General features: G+C 38.5%; 2 protein-coding genes across 2 annotated transcripts; both read left to right on the top strand.

The window, feature by feature from the left end:
- The first annotated feature begins 3,428 nt into the window (after positions 1 to 3,428).
- LOC118291457 lies at positions 3,429 to 7,092 on the top strand. The gene is made up of 7 exons (XM_035619739.2): positions 3,429 to 3,757; positions 3,851 to 3,995; positions 4,303 to 4,416; positions 4,565 to 4,709; positions 5,819 to 5,967; positions 6,053 to 6,186; positions 6,296 to 7,092. The coding sequence occupies exons 1-7, from the start codon at positions 3,652 to 3,654 to the stop codon at positions 6,442 to 6,444; spliced, it is 942 nt and encodes a 313-aa protein (XP_035475632.1). The 5' UTR covers positions 3,429 to 3,651; the 3' UTR covers positions 6,445 to 7,092.
- A 142-nt stretch (positions 7,093 to 7,234) lies between these two features.
- LOC118291456 lies at positions 7,235 to 10,736 on the top strand. Its single transcript, XM_035619738.2, has 7 exons — positions 7,235 to 7,633; positions 8,742 to 8,886; positions 9,188 to 9,301; positions 9,398 to 9,542; positions 9,693 to 9,841; positions 9,955 to 10,094; positions 10,175 to 10,736. The coding sequence occupies exons 1-7, from the start codon at positions 7,267 to 7,269 to the stop codon at positions 10,342 to 10,344; spliced, it is 1,230 nt and encodes a 409-aa protein (XP_035475631.1). The 5' UTR covers positions 7,235 to 7,266; the 3' UTR covers positions 10,345 to 10,736.
- The last annotated feature ends 7,079 nt before the right edge of the window (positions 10,737 to 17,815 follow it).

Below are 17,815 nucleotides of genomic sequence, written 5' to 3'. Positions count from 1 at the left end.
GTCAGAGCAGAAAATCTGATGGTGGTCAAAAGAACAAAGCAACAACACATTCTGATGCTTTAATCTTGACAAATGAATATGTGTCATATATAAATGCTTGATTTTGCAGGCTGCACAATTTCAATGGTTTTCTAGTAATAAAAGTCTGAATAATTATAGACTCTTGATTGCATTTAGAGGCTATTATCCTCCACTCTCACTTTTGCTGTCCTTTGCCATCCTCATTTGTAATCTAGTTGGCACAGCCACCACAATTAGGAGGTGACTCGATTCCACAGGGATCCACAAATGTCGTCCACAAATACAGCGTGAAAGTCACATACCCTGGGCTGCGAGGAAATAAACAGTCTAAATGCACAGAGCATGTTAGTCACGCTCCCTAATTACTAAATGGTTCATGTTGGAATGTTCCAATTGTCCAATGCTGTCTATACAGAAATTATGCCAGGGAAGCTGCTGGCATTCAGCAGTCTTTAAATTTAAGATTTCCACAAATATTTTCTCTCTTGATCAAGATTTCAAACCACAAACTGTTTCCTATCTATCTACAGGCCTCGGTTAGTTCAAGGTAATTTGTTTTTTGTCCGTCATCCAAAATTAAATGTTGACAGTATCTTACTTTTTAACAGTGTTTGGATGTAATCACTGTTCGATGCAGAAATCCCATGAGAATCCCTTGTTGCCAAGAGCTACATGAGTCATCAAGTGAATCATGTATTACCGATGTGATCTTTCATAATACCTATCATGCACAAATCTCTCATAAATGTACGGGATCAAAGATGGCGGGTGTGTAATTGGATCTGATTTCATTCATTAGCAGCCGACAAATTGGGCCTTGTCCTCTGCCAGCAGTACGGGTCGCAGCAATCAGTCAGTCAACATGGAAAGATTCATTCAGTCACAATGTGAAGCTAAATACTGATCTGGATGTTGCTGTAAAGTCAACAATCCTGTTAAGTGTTCTTGCAGCAAGTCTAGTTTCATACACTAGGGAAAGCTTGTTGACTTGATGGTTATGGTACTGCTAGTATTCATGAGCATCAATACAGAGCTTTTATTGCCTCCCACATGCATCAGGTGTTGTGACTCACATGTAGTATATGTGTGTTTTCTGATAGGAATTGCATACCTGTGCATATATCCTGGATATTTGTGTGCAAGAGTCCATACTGTCTTTCATCTCAGATCTCCTAGAGGACCTCTGGATTAATTATTGCTGAGCATGAAGTACAACACACCAGAAAGCATCATCTGGTTCCGGATGAGGAACCTGGCGGGGGAGGTTCCCTGGGTCGAGTTCTCCCTTTAGAAAAGGTTGAACCTCAGCTGTGCTGCCATGTCACAGCCTGCCCGCCAACAAACTCAGTCCTCATGAAGTAGAATAATTGGATCATATGGATTATGACACACAGACTCAAAATGCATGTTTTTCTGTGCCTTTAACTCTTGGAGCGTCATTATATTGGTAAAATGAGATTTTGTGTAATAATATTTGCAATATTTACATTAAACAGTATGAAAGAATAAAAACAAATCAACAAATACTTTATTGAAGATTTGTCATGTATCTTTAGTCAGAGGAGATGTACAGGTGTAAAAAACTGAGTGATTAAAGGACTGATTTCACCATAGTTTAACTGTGTGAGACTTTGAATCTAGAATATATGGTGTGTGGAAAGTGTCTCTATGTAGTTGCATATCCTCACATGAAAAGCTCCAAGTGATTCAGTGTCAACTAATTTAAAGTGCACTATGCTGATACTATACACTCTGATAATGCCTCACTACCACACTGTAATGTGATGGTGCCACTGTGTGGAAGATAGCTGCACCCACAAGATCTGCCACTGTGTTGAAGATAGCTGCACCCACAAGATCTGCCACTGTGTTGAAGATAGCTGCACACACAAGATCTGCAGTGACTTATTTTAAAAGTGTATTTCATAGTATAAATCAGGATTAAATTATATTAATTAAACACCTACACTTTCACCTAAAGCCAAAGACGCAAATATGCAGAGTAAAAACAACGATTTTCAGGATCTCACTGCTTTGACCATAAGACACTGCTTGACAAACTGGAATAGTGGACAGGTCTTTCTTGTTCTGTCCTAAATCGATTCCAATCATATTTACAAGACAGGGACTACTTTGTAATTATAAATCTGCGGAAATTGCGCAGTGGAACCTGAAAATCAATGTGGAGTTCCTCAAGGATCCATTCTAGGGCCTCTTCAACTACATACCATAATTCCGCAGATGACACATGACACACAGTGTGACTAGAGTCCCTTACATTCTCTGAATCTGTGAATTGAACAAATACAACTGCAACTACACACGGAGAAAAAAAAAATTCCAGAAATAAATGTATTTGGCCGCAAAGAGAACAGAATAAAAGTCAGTGCTAACAATAAATCAAGCCATAAATCTTTGTGTATTCATGGACACTGACCGAAATTTAAACAGCCACATTTACAAAAATCAATATACTATCACCTCATAGATCTTGAAGAGGACGAAGGATCTCTGTCTAAAAACTTGTTCATGTGTCGGCAGGCAACAGTGTCTTTACATGTTTGAGTAAAAAATCCACTGACAGCTGAAGCTAATCCAGAATGCGGCAGCCAGAGTCCTCACAAACATCACCAGTCATTGCAATTATTTCCTCCAGAAGGGCTCAAATATATCTCATATTTACTTGCATGCTACAAAGCATCCTGACTACTCAGGTCGCCTGGGGCAGGTTAACTCATGGTGCCAGAAGCAGAATTTACTCCCCACCCGTGGAAAAAGCTTCCTGAATAACAAAGGTCTGCCACAAGTGTCTGAGCATTAAAATCAGGGCTTAAAAGTGTATTGTTTGCTGCAGCATACCAATAAATTACATGCGTAATCTCTTTTTAATCTTGACCTATTTATTTTTTGTTTTTCTTTTAATGTCTTTTAAATGTCATTTTAATATCATTTTAATTTCAGAATTTTTATGTCTTTAATATATTACTTTTAATAAATTTCCATCTCGCAGAAGCTCCTTTGTCCTTAGTGCTATGGTTTAATCAGGCCTGGGCCTTTTAGTGCATGTCATTCCCTTAGCCTGTGAATGTTATTTCTGCAAGTGTCATACTCATAATACAATACATAAACATGCTCAAACCAAATGGCAGCAAAGAGGGGACTTCAAATTTAATGACTTGATGATGTTTTCTCTCAGTGCATCTATAATTTAGGCTTTGCAGAAAATGCTGTACCTTGCTGATTAGTAAACTTTCGTTTATTGTGTCCTGATTTTCTTTTCATACGCTGGTGCTAACTCTTTAGTCTGGTTGTAACAACTAAGCAACATGTTGATTATAGCAGGGGAAGATAGTGCAAGACCATAAAAAAGGATGACACATTATATAGCTCTAATCTATCATCCCAGGTGAGGCTATGACACGTACTGTCCTCTCAGACCTGCAGACATCGGTCTACAATTTGTCTGAAGAACCAGAAAGCCTGAGAAGATATTCCTGAGCATCGAGGTTCATCGCTTTTTTCGTTACTTTTCTTTTTAAGAATGGAGACTATTCTTTATTGTTATCATTGCTGATTTTGTCTCAGGAGGCATTTTAACCTCCCGTGGACTTTGACCCTCAGTCCATCACCATGGTAAACCACAACCCAGCCCGCGTTGTGCTCATGTTTCTTGGATTGCTTTTATTTTTAGCCGCAATCACATTAAACTCTCTGTCAGGATTTGGTGCGAAATCAGGTGAATATATGACAGATTAACTAAATCACTTAAAAGGCAATGTAAAATAGGGTATGTGTGGAGTAATAACAGAATGTGCTTGTCTCGGTTCAGGTGTTTTCGCGCAAAGCACAGAAGATGTGACACTCAAGTATACAACACCGTTTACTCCTGCACCATGGGCTCTGTTTGTCTGGGATTTCACATATGTTTGGATTTTTGCCATGTTTATATATTTTTTAGTGGGACTCTGTAGAAGGTAGGCTCCTTGCATTATTCCTCGTATTTCATACATACAAAAGTTAATGCTTAATAACTGCATCACACTGAAGAACCGTCTATTTCTTCATACTTTTATCTCGTCATCTTGTATAATTGCATGTGGGAAATCACTTTATCTTGTCCAGCGGCAATTAAATCTTCCTCTCTGCAGCCATTTTCTCTTTACACGTTGTAGATTGCTCTGGCATTTTATGAAAGAGTCAGATTATTTCCCCAAAGGGGGAGGATTGTTTGCTGTGATGTATTTCTCCTCCCGCTAACAATATTGTCCTTGCTCCCTGCAGGACTGCTTATGACTGGTTGTACACCACGCCTGCAGTGCTACCCTATGGATTTCATGTCTCTATTATCATCAACGTTTGCTTGAACATTACATGGTTGTTTTTGTTTGACAGAGAGTGAGTGTGCGAGTTCAGGTTTGCCACCCACACAAATTCCTCTATGTCTAAAAAGTTGCAGTTTCTTTTTGCTGTCATTCACAGAAGCTTAAATGTCTGCTTTTCTGTGTGTGTGTGTGTGTGTGTGTGTGTGTGTGTGTGTGTTTAGGTTGCTGCTGCCAGTGCTGATAATCTCAGCACTAATGACGCTCACCGATTATATAATACTATTCTTCTCCTGTCATGGACTGAAGATCTACGGAGCCTGGTTGAACAAATATCACAACATAGACCTCTGGCTTATCAGAATATTGGTAAAATTAAACTAAGCCAACCATCTCCTGGTTGTAGCTTCATATTCACTATACATATATGAATTCAATTCAATTCAATGTTATTTGTATAGCGCCATATCACAACATACATTGTCTCAAGGCACTTTACATAGTGAGGTCAGTATTACAATATTACAGGGAAAACCCAACAAATCCCACAATGAGCAAAGCACTTGGCGACGGTGGAGAGAAAAAACTCCCTTTTAACAGGAAGAAATCTCTGACAGAACCAGACTCAGTTGTGGGCGGTCATCTGTCTCGACCGGTTGGGGTGAGGAGAGAGAGGAGGAAGAGAGGAGAGGTGGGCAGAAAGAGGGTGGGAGACAGTAGGAGAGAAGAGAGAGAGAGAGAGGACAGTTGTACAACCGCCGCTGTAATCTCTACCAGACTGATACTTATAATTAAAAAATACAATTATGTTGTTGTTATTATTAGTGATGATATTAATATTAATATTAATGTGTAAGTGGTGATGATCTTCTCATCTACTAAATGTCAAATCACTCCTTTTATGCAGCTGTTTGTTAAGTCCCACTGCACACTGCTGTTAAACTATAAGGTTCCAAAGCCGCTGGCAGCTCCATCATCCATTTCTAAAGAGCAAATCCTCACCATAACGATCAGTCCTACAGGCTCTACAAAGTCTGACAGTAAGGCGACTGTGGAGTGAGATTAGGAGGCTATAGAAGCATCTGAATTAGGCCACAGCAAACATCCCAGTCCCTCCTTGCCTCCCTTGACTTTGAAGAAGAGGTGCTGGATATGGCCGCGTACGTAACAGCTTCCTGTGTTTGACGCTTACGGAGAATCTGTGTAAGCTTCAGGATCAGAAAAATGCCAGACAACACAGAAGCTGGTCCCGGCTTTCAAATTTTTTGTTTCAACTTTTTTTTTTTTTAAAGTTGAAACATCCAGGAACATTTCTAAATATTGTATGAGACTTTAGAGACTTAAAAATAATCCAACGATGAATGAAAATGATTGTCACAAAATAATCTTTTAACAATGTACAATCTTGGTTCAGACATGGAGGTGAGAATAATGATATGCCTCAGCAGACATCTGCATCTCTCATTGTGTTGAATCAGGTGCAGAATGGAATGGCAGTGTATGCAACATGGGGGACCCTCTCCACTCTCCTCGACCTGACGATGTACTTGCAGCATCAGACAGGAACATCTCGATGCGACTGTGCGATGCTGTCACTGCTGCTGCTTCTCATGGAGCTGTTGGCCTGGTGAGCCTGACTCACTGCTGGGTTATGTCATAAACCTTCAAGGTGCCCCCCCCCCCAAAAAAAATCTTTTGTCTTTGTTTCCCAGGTTTCTCTTGGAGAACTTTTACTTTGATGAGCATGTACGTTATATTGTGACCATCTACCCCGTGGTAATCCTGTGGTTGACAGGCATCCTGAATAACTCCAGCTCTCCCGAAAGCCCCATTTACATTTTTGCAGGTACTGTGTGACACTTTAGCACCTTTCTCAGGTTTGGTCTCTGTGATCAACTTAATTTCTCTGTAACTTCACACTTTGAATTAATACATACATTTGATCTCTTCTTCAGCTTCAATCCTGGCTATTTCCTGCATCTTGTTTGTGGCTCACATGGCCCTGGTCACATGGAAGCACCACAAACGACCGCTCTACAAAGACAGTGGGCCCAGTATGTCACCAGTAGAAATTGCCTTGACACAGAGAAAACTCTTTCTATGAATATTAGCTTTGAATTATTTTTGCAATTGCAGTATTTTGTTGACGGGGAATGTCAGTTGATTCCAAATGTAAAACGTTACAATACAATAAATACTGCAGTCAATTTTAATAAATGTTAATACTGCAACAAGATGCATTAATACTCACATACAAATAAGTGCACAGCTTTTTAACTAATAAATAGACAAATGAATGAAAAGCCATAAACTCTACATTTGTAAGGATTATTAATATCTAAATGTCGTGTTTTTGCTGCAAGAAAATACGTGGATAAATGTCATGGAATTAGAAAAGAAAGAACTGATCAAATGTTAAGGTTTCAAATGTAAATAAAGGTACAAATAAATAAATAAAGTTATTAATAATTGTAAACCTGAATAATGCCAAAAGATGTAAATGGTAAATGGATTGTATATTTATATAGCTCTTCTCTAATCAAGTATAGGGATAAGGTAAACCATGATAAGTCACTTCTTTTTTTTTTGGAAACCAGCTTTGCTATATAAAACACGATCAAACGAAAAAAAAACTTATATCTTAGAGCCTGGCATCTTTGCTTGACAAATTCATTAATTATCGTAATTGTTACTTTTGAATGATGAACTAAATGTCTCAGCCTTAACCTAGCCCTGTAACAGGGTGCAGCTGTGTACAGTTGACCTCTAACTACCGGATTGGCAGGACATTCTCCAGCTCCTCCTGTCCACGAGTTCAAAATGTCCCCAGGCTAAGAAACTGAGCCGTTGTTTAATGGACTGATGAGCACCTCACGTGGGAAGGCACTACGATGAGGGTGTGACATTCTGTAAATGGGTGAATGAGATGCAAAAAGTAATGTATTTGAAAGTCAGTAATTTAACCCTTTGTGTCACATTAAGAGATATCTTGAATCAGAACACACACCCACACACACAGCTCTTGCTAATTATCATAATGACAGCAATTAAAGGGCTTATCAAAAGGTTAATCAAAGTGATATACAACGAATCAAAGTCCAACGTACTAGACAAAAGTTGTGTCTTGCAGCCCTCTGAGCTGCAGTCAGACGCCCTGGAGAGATGCAAGATGTTTCTCCTCTCAGTGACAAACCACTTTGTGATACATGCGTGGAGCATTGCCCTGGCTGTCATCAGTCAGGTGACCTCTGACATCTTCTTTGTTCTGGCCATGGACGACAGTGTGCCCAATGGTGAGTGACTCGACTTCCACTGAATAATCAGAAGGTCGCACACAGAGCTTGAGAGGACTGAATATGGTGGTTTTATTAAGACGCTCTTGTCTTCATGTCGATATGTTTATGTGTGTAAAAGAAATCCTTTTAACAGAAAGTGTTTAAAAAGATACTACACTAAACTAAAATATTTTCCAGCTTTGATTTGGGCATACCTTGAATATTGAGTGTTAGAGAAAAATACTGAGACTTGATACCAAGTTTTCAGAGGACAGCATGTTTCAAACTCATAAAAAAGGAAATTTTATTGCACTTCTTACCGACAGACCTTTGCCCTGACAGTCATTTCATGCCATTTCTGCAAGCAATCGATCTGGTTGGAAGCCAAAGAAACTAGGCCGCATAAAACCTAGAATGGCACTCGGCAGAATGCATACTTTACCTCCACTAAGGCCCAACACTTACCTTAAATTGAATTTAGCCGCACCAAATTGCACAAATTGATAGATATCAGTCCCATAAATATGCCAGATTTTGTTTTCATCAAGGTGAAAATGGGGGAAAAAAGCTCAATGTTGCAATCTTAAATGTCTGACACTGAAGCGGTGAAAACACATCCCCCTGGTGGAGGTAACAAGCATCTACTCTTGCAGCTTAGACTGTCACATAAAATGGAGAGTGTATATTTTAAGTGGACAAATCAAAATACTGATTGCAGATGTATTGTGCTCTTAAAACCCCAGTTAAAGGGTCAGCAAACTATTTTAATCCAATACACTTTTTGTAAAATGTTCCCTAGCTGTCGGTTCTGTGCGTGCACCGAAAAAAACAGGGGCAGCCCTGACTCTGTAAATTGAAAACTGTGATAAAAGTGGTGCGATTGTGTGTAGTTTGTGAACATCACTCCCTGACACATTAAGAGACGTGCTAGCGTCACATGCTATGACTTAGGGGTTTTGGCCTAGTGGTAAGTGCATTCATTTCCCGTCCCGACCAATGCAGTCAAAACTTTTACAAAAAACAATCTTTCTCCAAAACTGCTTACTGCCCATTTAAGTTGTGTCACTTTCTGGACATTTATCATGCCCACTAACCAAGGATTAGTCATTATCTTCTTGGCCTTCAGCTCTGTTTCAGACCTCATCCAGGGATGTGTCCGAGACCTTCGCCCTAGAGGTGACTATGGACTGGTGGTCAGAAACTTACTGGATCGTGGTTGACCTTTGGTCAAAGGCTTGGCTTGTGGAAGCAGTGGTCAGACTTTTTAAAAGGTAGCAATGGTTTTGTTTTTGGTATGGTTTAACAGGGCCTCTGTGGCTATTTAAGTTAAAACCCTTAAGATTTCTGTCCTGTTTGATTGGACAACACCTGTGGTCACACTGCACTTGTAACTACAATTCTGTGGGCAGCAAACACACCTTAGCAACTAATTTGTCATAAATACAACAAAATGATGACTAGTGTAACAGTGAAAACAAACTAACTCATATTATATGCATGCATAAGTGGGAATTTCTGATGAAATCTGTCACAAAGAAAGGTAATTTGCTAATTTTTTTGTTTCATCTGTAGAAATGTCCTCGGTCCTCAGTCTTGCAATCCAGAAATCCACCCTCCAGTATTTTACCTCCTGTGGACCATCATTCATTTTACAAGAATATGCAGCATGTCTCTGTGGGACAGACAGTAAGTGATGTACTGTAGCACACACACGTCTACGGCTACAATAAAAATCACACAGAAATATGTTCGTCAATATTCACATGCTGTTCATTTCCACAGCGATATAGTTGGAGTTGTCGTGCTCAGATGGAGTCTACCAGTCCTCAGCTTCTACATGCTCTACATGTCCTACTCTATCCTCCACAAACACAAAGCCTGGCTGGCCATTAACAACCCTAGTGGGATCTTGTGGACACGATACCTGGTGAGGTTAAACTAAAACGTCTACATTTAATTTGCATCCGGTAATATATGGAAAATGTATTGGAATACTTGATCAAATTTACCGTTCCATCATCACTAATTTGGAGAATTTCAAAATTTCTCTACAACAATGCATATGCTTTATCTTCAGACCCAGAACGGGCTGGCAGTGTTTGCTTGGTGGTCTCTCTTAAACGCCGTGGTGGGTCTTGGCATAGTGCTCAAGTACAAAGCAGGTGTGCCAGACCCACTGGCTAGCACCATCGTGCTCACCATCGTCTCCTTGTGCACTATAACCTGGTAAGGACAAAATACTACAGATGTAAAGGAATGTCTTGCATTGTTTTTTGCCTTGTGGTTGTAAGGAAAAATTATGTGATGATATGACTGAAAATGCATGTTGCTCCCCTCAGGTTCATTCTTGAGAACTTCCTGTTAAGGAGGTACTTGTGCTGTACGTTCAGCGTTTACCCCATTCTCATTCTGGGCTTGGGGACAATGTTCACCAGAAGCTATCGTGTCCATGACCTCTCTGCAAACACAATCTACTGCGGTAAGATCCTATAAGGGAGTGGTAAAATGCACAAATAACAGCCAGATTTGTCTTTTATTGTAGATTTTTATGATCTTTAGGGTTTCTCATGCTCCTGATGACCATCATGAGTCTGATCCATTTGATCTCCGCATGTCTGTACACGGATGAGTCAGGAAAGCCTCTTGCAATGGAGCCCTGCCTGAAAGCTGAGGGATGTAAGACGGTGTGCCAACCAGAAGGGAAGATCAAGCAAATCTTTCAGCACTAACATCACCAAGAACCCTCTCAAAAATCAAGATGGATCCGGTGAAAAAAACCCACAATCAATTAAATGAATTCATGTATCAAAGATTTAAAAATGTATTTCACAACAAGAGGACCTTGGGACGTAATTACCACATCGGATTGTGAATGTGTTTGCAAGTGTACACGTTACATTAAAAACCAAAAGGGGGCAGCAAATACTCACTTCACACTGAGAGTGTTACGTGACAAAAGATAACCCTGCAGCACCAGTAGATGACGCAGTGGTTCAAGCATTCATATGGAAAATCCAGCATTAAAACAATTCTATATGAAAACTACTCAAATCATATTATTGAACAGCAGATATTTCAAAACTGAATCTCATCCATTAAAAAAAAAAAAATCCAAAATGACCTTAACAGATAAAAACAATATTATTCAGTGTGGTTCATATTATTTGTGTTTTGTGTGTAATTAATCTCTCTTCAAAAGAACATGCTAAATAAAAATGAAAATCCAAAATCATATCAAGGGCACAAGAAAAGAAACAACAACAACAATAGCATCAATGTGTTTTTTTAAAGTAAAATGTCTTTATTGATGAACTTAAAAAGCTTCTTGACCTCTATACACTCTCCCATTCCCGATGCCGCTGAGATTATTACACTTGCTGCTCATAAGTGCCCTCTTTCTTGATGCGGCTTAAAGAATGGAATATCAAACAAGCCTGTTGGCTGTGCAGAAAGCACAGCGCGACCTTTGATGAGGACACTGAGCTGAATGGAACTGAATATCAGATGAAAGCAGCGGTGGGAAAAAATTAAAATAGGGATGCAATTAATGTGTCCTTGTATGGACATGCTAACTGTGCATCTGGGCAAATTGGTGTCCATCTGTAGCACAAATTAAGGAAATGAAATGCTAAATGGTAACTGGTTAGTTATTTCCACATTTTCAGACCCAGCATGTTCTTCAGACATTTTCAGAAATCATGATTAATTTTAACTCTCTACATGAAAACCTATTTTTCCCCCTTTTCCCTGCTGTTGGTATATAGTGTTACTTTGGTGTTCACAGACAATAAATTGCAAAAATTGCATGTCTGTGACCCACGATTTTAAACTCACATCGGCAATTCATTTGACTGCCTCATTTGGAGAAAACTCTGCAAAATGTTATTATCTCAAGCTTCATAATGCAGAACTGATTTGCCTTCAGGGTCATCCCCAAACGAGGTCAACGTAGAACACATGGGAGTGGAAAATTACTAATTACGAATCCACTCACTGTAATTTAGTTTCATGTGCATGTTTGAGTTAGTAATTTTGCTTCCATAAATATCCATTTTGATAAAATATTACACTATTTGTAATATTACAAATGCAGAAATCACAGAGCTGCCTGCAGTGTGTGGCCCAAATAGGAGGATTTTCCATTTAAGTTTAATTTAAACCTTTTTGCAATCATAAGAATATCTGTGAGAAAGTTTTGCCCAATGCTTGTGGGTTTACAAGACACCGAAAGGTACAGTTTGAGTGTTCAAATTTAATTTAATAAAAAATTACAGATTGTATTAAAAAGAACTAAAAGGACTGTATCTACATAGCACTTTTCTAGTCATATTGACCTCTCCAAGCGGTTTACACTACACATGCTTCTATACACAGCATTTTTACTATTACACACAATTCCCGGGGTTCAGTACCTTGCCCAAGGACACTTTGGCATGCAGACTGGAGGAGCTGGGAATCCAACCACCAACCTTGTGGTTAGAGGACACTCCACTATGTGAGCCACAGCCACCTGTAAAACTCAGTCTTAAACAAAATATCCTGCCTTATATCCCAAGCTTGGCAAATAAAATCAGCTACAAAAACAGCTGTTTCCAGTTATATTTTTAATTTGAAATATTTGTTAGCTTTGTTGGTTGTCTATGATAGCAAATTCAATATCTTTGGGTTTCATAACCAAAACATGTCACCAGGGGTTATGGTATTGTTGTTTTATGAACATTTATAAAAGTATTTTTCTATCTCACTTCGGAGACCTTTACTGTTGTAAAAGACAACATAGTAATGAACTGGAAGAGCACACGTGTATGTTACAGCTGATATTGAGAGTAAATTTCAAAACAATTTTCCTAGACTTAAACTGGAATAGTTTTCAATGAAAAATAAAATAAATAAACTACTACTAATTACTTATATTAAGCAACTTCCAGTTGAGTTGACCACGTAATGTTATAGCTTAGTAGGTCAAAAATAGAACTGACTTTATAACCGATCAAGCAGAGTAATCCTACAATGCAGCAGTGAAAAAAAGTCTTTGACAGGAGCAGAAAATGAGATTCCCCCACACCATTTATTAGCCTGTATCAGATTACACAGGTCTAATCACATTTATTTTAGAATTTAATTTCTACTTTTCCCTCCCTTGAAAAATCCCCTCCCTACTCAATATATTATAAATAACTTCAAGTGTTCAGAGTAATTTAAAGATATCAGGTGATTCTGTGTTTTAAAAGCAGCTGCAAAATCCATTAAATTGCTTCATGGGTGTGACTCCTGCACATATTGGACTGTGGTGTTATCAAATCATTCCTCCAGAGTACTGAGGCTAAATCCTCCCTGGAGTGAAACACTGGGGGGCAAATGGCAAACACGAAGGAAGAAATTGGGGTGTTTTACTGTCTGGCAGCCTAGTAATTGTTTCTATACTCTCCAAAGACTTTTTTTCTCCATAAGAGAAATAACCTAGATATGCAAATGTGCATTCCCAATTAATTTAATTCATATAATTATGCAAAGGAAAGAGATTGGTTTGGAAAATAAGTCTTACCTTGTGCCAACTCGTCCTCCCACTCAAGCCCCCTCACTCTGCAGGGTACAGCTAAATTAACTTGGAATTTCGAAGCATGCTCGGCTACACAGATGAGAATCAATTATCTCTAACATTTTAATGAGTGGTCCTCAGCATTTTGAAATCAACAAACAGTCAGTTGATGGTGGTAATCAATAAGCAGAGGTTTAAAGGAGTGACTAAATTCATAAACATGAATGAGTTTAATTTAATGTTTTAATTCAAAAAACAACTTTGCACTGACAGTTATGTTATTGAATTTCACTGTGCTAATTGCTGGTTGGGTTCTCCAAGCATGATTTATGCTTCATCGGCTCTGCTGGGAGACGGCCTTGTTACGACCATCACGAAGAAACTACTATTCAACTTGTGAAATCACTCAAGGCCAATTCTTCTCTATTATTTTTTCTTTCACTCTGTTTTGGCGGAAGTTTTGGTTTTATGCTCCTTTAAATTTAGAAGTGAATTTCAAAACTTGGCAAACAAATGAAAATGAATGCATTTGCTGAAGCTAGAACCCGATTGTTGGCCAAGAGTCTCAGTTTGCAGGATTAATTTATAAAATGACAAAACTAACGTAATTGGCAAAAATATTTCTTAAATTAGAACTGCAAAAATTTGAACCAACCTTGTCTTATATGAATTGTTTTACTTGTGAAAGTAACAGCTTGTTCAATTAACCCTAATTTCTAAATAAACACATTACATTTTAAAGATTTTTCGCTAAGAATAGGTGTCTAATGAGTCAGGTTTTATTTGTAAGTGATCCTACCAGATATGACAATAAGACAATAGATTTTCTTGTTTCTCAGCAGTATAGAATCTCACAACTTATATAACAGTAAGATAATACAACACAGGTAATAGGAGAGTCAAGGCACTACTTTAAATAACAAATGAGTTTTGAATACATGAATTTCTATTTCACTGCTTCAACATATTAAATAGCAGCAGCACCACCACCACCGACACCAACAACGACAACAACAACAACAATGTGGTGACGTGTGACATACTGACTTTCAACAAACTTCACCAATCCTAAAATAATACATCAGTGGCACAGTGATGCGAATTAGCTTGGCAAGACAATTAGAATATATGTAAATGCTTTGAATTAATTAATCCCATGATACAGGAACACTAATTAGCAAGTAATCCCCAACTCCTATTGCTCCATATTTAAGAAAACCCCACTCGGTCCAGATACGGGGACAGCAGACACCAAAGACCGAAATCCGTGAGAATAATTATCAATTTAAACGGATGATTTCTTAAAGACTAGATCTGACTAATTAGTTGGACTTTTTTTTCTTGCCAGATGTATTTTTCTACGACACAGACAAACCAACAAGGAACCTGTTGATGTTAATCAAAAGAAACAGACTTTAATTTACAGTTATAATTAAGAGATTGGTAATTACGGAGAACACGGTTCTGTAGCAATCTGTAAATTACTTCAAAAAGATACAGATATAAATGCGACATGTTAACAATCAGTCTCAAGAGATGAAAAGCTGGTGAATGATCAAGAGTTTTCAGACTCTATTAAAAGTGTATCTATCTACCGATGTACTATTGTTCAGTATCAAAGAATAAAATATTAAAATCAGTACTTTATGAGCTTGTTCATTCCGTTCTCACAAATCCACATACCAATTCCTTATCCATGCTGTTTGTTGTTAATAAATATCACAACAGCATTATGCCCAAATTATGTTCACAGGCAGTTTTTGAATGTCTAATGTGTTGTGAAGGAAACCACCTTAGAGAGACACCGGAGTAACTAAATCATGATAAGAATTTTGAGAATTTTGAACTGAGTAAAAATTCTCTTCCACTGAATGCTCAATAAGATTTACATGTTTAAAATGAATTTCAATGTTTAGGAAAATATTGCTACGGCATGGAATCAGTTTTTGGGCAGAATAATATGGTAAATTTAACTTTGTATAAGTGAAAGTTGTTTTGAAATAGCACCGCAATTTGTGTCAGTTTGGTGTGGTGGTGACCGTAGTTCATAAAACATCAAATGGGCATAACAATGAAGGAAGAGCAACTATAGACTTGTAGACATTTCAAGGATCAATACTTCAGCTTGAGTCCACGAGTGAGACTCAGGAGGAACCTTTCTAAATTGGACGTGTCACTGGTGACTTCGTATTAAGCCTTCCAACAGGACAACCGGAGGAGCTCAGACACAGAAAATACGACAGTATATACTATATATAATGGTGTCCGGCAGGGGCTCAATTTCAAGTATCTGACTCACTGTACCCCAAAGGTCCAGGGTCTCTGATTGCAGCAAATTACAGATTAAAGGGCCCTTCATACAGTTGCACAAGTGCTCCCGACACACTGTCTGGTGTCTGAGAAGACATGTGACGTGTGTGCCTGCATGCGTGCGTTTGTGTTATCTGTGGGGCCAGTGGGCTCTTTTGCTTCCCTGCACTTTTTTACCTTTCATTGAATGAGGCAAGAGGCAAGAATCGAGATGAGGATCGGAGGAAATCAGCCAAGCTGTCAGACGCATGAAAAGGAGGTAAACACATGACAGTAAAAACTGCACACGCACCCGTGTCAGCGACTGGTACACAGATGTTGACAAACAAGCTCATGGTGTAAATGTTAAAGTTTCCTGGCTGCAAGCAGAGCCATGTTGGATGAGTTATTACAATTCAAAGCGACACTTCTTCATTGTTGCACTTGAAAATGCTAATTTCATTTTAAAGAAATATGAAGCTTCAGCTTGTTTTACCTTGGCCGGTCCCTCGGAGCAGTAAATTGATGGCTCCTCTCGGAGTTTCCTGGCAAATGACCTTGAGTGCTTTATTAATTTCCTTTCTTTTTTAGGGCAATACCTCGGGCTACTCACCTAAAAAAATGAGTTGGGGGATCACTTGAGGCATAAGATCTGAAATTAGACAATTTCCAGCTAAAAAGACTTCAACAGTTCATTAACTATTTCAATTATAATTTCTTGTTGAAGAATAATTAAAATTACAATGATCAAATTAGCGTTTGTGTAGGTTATTCTTTTCAATTATGCGAAAAAATTATAATTATTTAAGGTATTAAGTGACAGGGGTTGAGGTTGGGTTAACGCTCAGTCACGTCAGAATTATTTCAACATTAAAAGTGGAAATAACTGCATCTGTTCCACATATAAGCTTAGCTTTAAGGACACTTCAAAGTGATGAATGAAGATGGAGGATATGATCGTGAAGAATAATCCTTGTATAATGGTGACGACGAAATGCTTTGAAAAGTGTGTTACACAGATCAGCGACTTGAATCAAAAGCCTTATCCAAGAAGATGACAAAATTATCTGGCAAAATCAGAGGATTGGAACTTTGTTCATTTTAGGATAGAATAAATGTGGATTCTTGCTTCGAATGACATCTACAATGCCTTTCACTCCCAGAGTTAAATGACCAATTCATCCACTGACTCATTGTGTTTTAAAATGGTTTGCACTCAATGTATAAAGGTATGAATAAGACTGAATATTTCATCTGCATTGTGGTTATTCAAAATTCAAGAAAGAGACAAGAAAATCCTTCCCTGAATGATATACAATATATATTTTTAGGTTTTAAAATCCACATATAAATTGTTATAAAATAGCACTTAAAGAGAAGGTTAAATGTCTTGAAACTTTGTAGGATAAATGCATCTCTCAGTTTCATCCAGGCAGTTAGTTTGTGTGAGGAGTAAACGCTGGAAGTAAAAGTGTTGTATACTCTCGGTCGTGTTGACAACGACACATCATATGGCCTTGCACAAACAATTTAACAACTTAACCTTCCTGTATTTCTCTGAAAAAAAGACCTGATTCTGTCATTTACAGAACCTTGAGATTCTTCAGACTGCTACAGGGGAGATTGCCATGGTGCAAGGAAAGACATCCAGTTGGTGCTTCAGCAACAACTGAAGAGAGGAAATAAAGAGGTAACTTTGGTGCGTTCACACCAAACGGGAGTTATAGGTGTCATAACTCACTCTTTCAGCGCTATAATTAATTCCAGTGTGCATATGAAAATAGTACTACAGTCAGGACAAAAACATTTATTAGAATGCATCATATTGTCAGGTGTCTGCCTGTTTATATACAGTCTATGGTGTTCGCCCACATATGCCAGTATTCTAAATAAAGGCTGTTGTGTTTGCAGGTACGAGAATAAGCTTTTGGTGTAGAAGCTGTGCTGCAGTCTTTGGCATGCATTATGTTGTCACCTTGATTCAACCTTAAGAATATATCTGTTCTGCACATACTGTACAATTTTGGAGCAGTGTTCTTTTTTTAGGAATGTCTGCCCCCTGTTTACTCCCGTCAAGCAGGACCTCCACTTCTCCATCTTCACAAGTCATTGAATCACTACACGTTCCTTTCATGTCCAGGGCCAGTTCTGCTTGCCTCAGCACATCACACCCTAGCACCTTGCCTGTTGGAACATACTCCTTCCTTGACACAGTGTGATGCTATAATTAGGTGTGGCTGGTACAGTGCAGAGAGGTATAAGCGTTCAAGGACAAGTGACAGTAGAGCTTGACAGTGTCAAACTTATCTGCAGCACAGAGACATAATGTGTGGTTTAAGTTCGCTGATTTATATATTATTTGTTTTCTTCTT

Source organism: Scophthalmus maximus, chromosome 21 (genome assembly GCF_022379125.1).
Source record: "Scophthalmus maximus strain ysfricsl-2021 chromosome 21, ASM2237912v1, whole genome shotgun sequence".
Lineage (NCBI taxonomy): Eukaryota > Metazoa > Chordata > Actinopteri > Pleuronectiformes > Scophthalmidae > Scophthalmus > Scophthalmus maximus.
This window is presented reverse-complemented; position numbering and strand designations above follow the sequence as displayed.

What these genes read in the sequence shown, in the direction of transcription:
- LOC118291457 (XM_035619739.2), top strand. Translation starts at nt 3,652, where the DNA reads ATGGTAAACCACAACCCAGCCCGCGTTGTGCTCATGTTTCTTGGATTG. An exon ending in AGGATTTGGTGCGAAATCAG is followed by an intron (nt 3,758 to 3,850) that starts GTGAATATATGA and finishes GTCTCGGTTCAG; the next exon opens with GTGTTTTCGCGCAAAGCACA. An exon ending in CTCATGGAGCTGTTGGCCTG is followed by an intron (nt 5,968 to 6,052) that starts GTGAGCCTGACT and finishes TTTGTTTCCCAG; the next exon opens with GTTTCTCTTGGAGAACTTTT.
- LOC118291456 (XM_035619738.2), top strand. Translation starts at nt 7,267, where the DNA reads ATGCAAAAAGTAATGTATTTGAAAGTCAGTAATTTAACCCTTTGTGTC. An exon ending in GGACGACAGTGTGCCCAATG is followed by an intron (nt 7,634 to 8,741) that starts GTGAGTGACTCG and finishes CTTGGCCTTCAG; the next exon opens with CTCTGTTTCAGACCTCATCC. An exon ending in TCCTTGTGCACTATAACCTG is followed by an intron (nt 9,842 to 9,954) that starts GTAAGGACAAAA and finishes TGCTCCCCTCAG; the next exon opens with GTTCATTCTTGAGAACTTCC.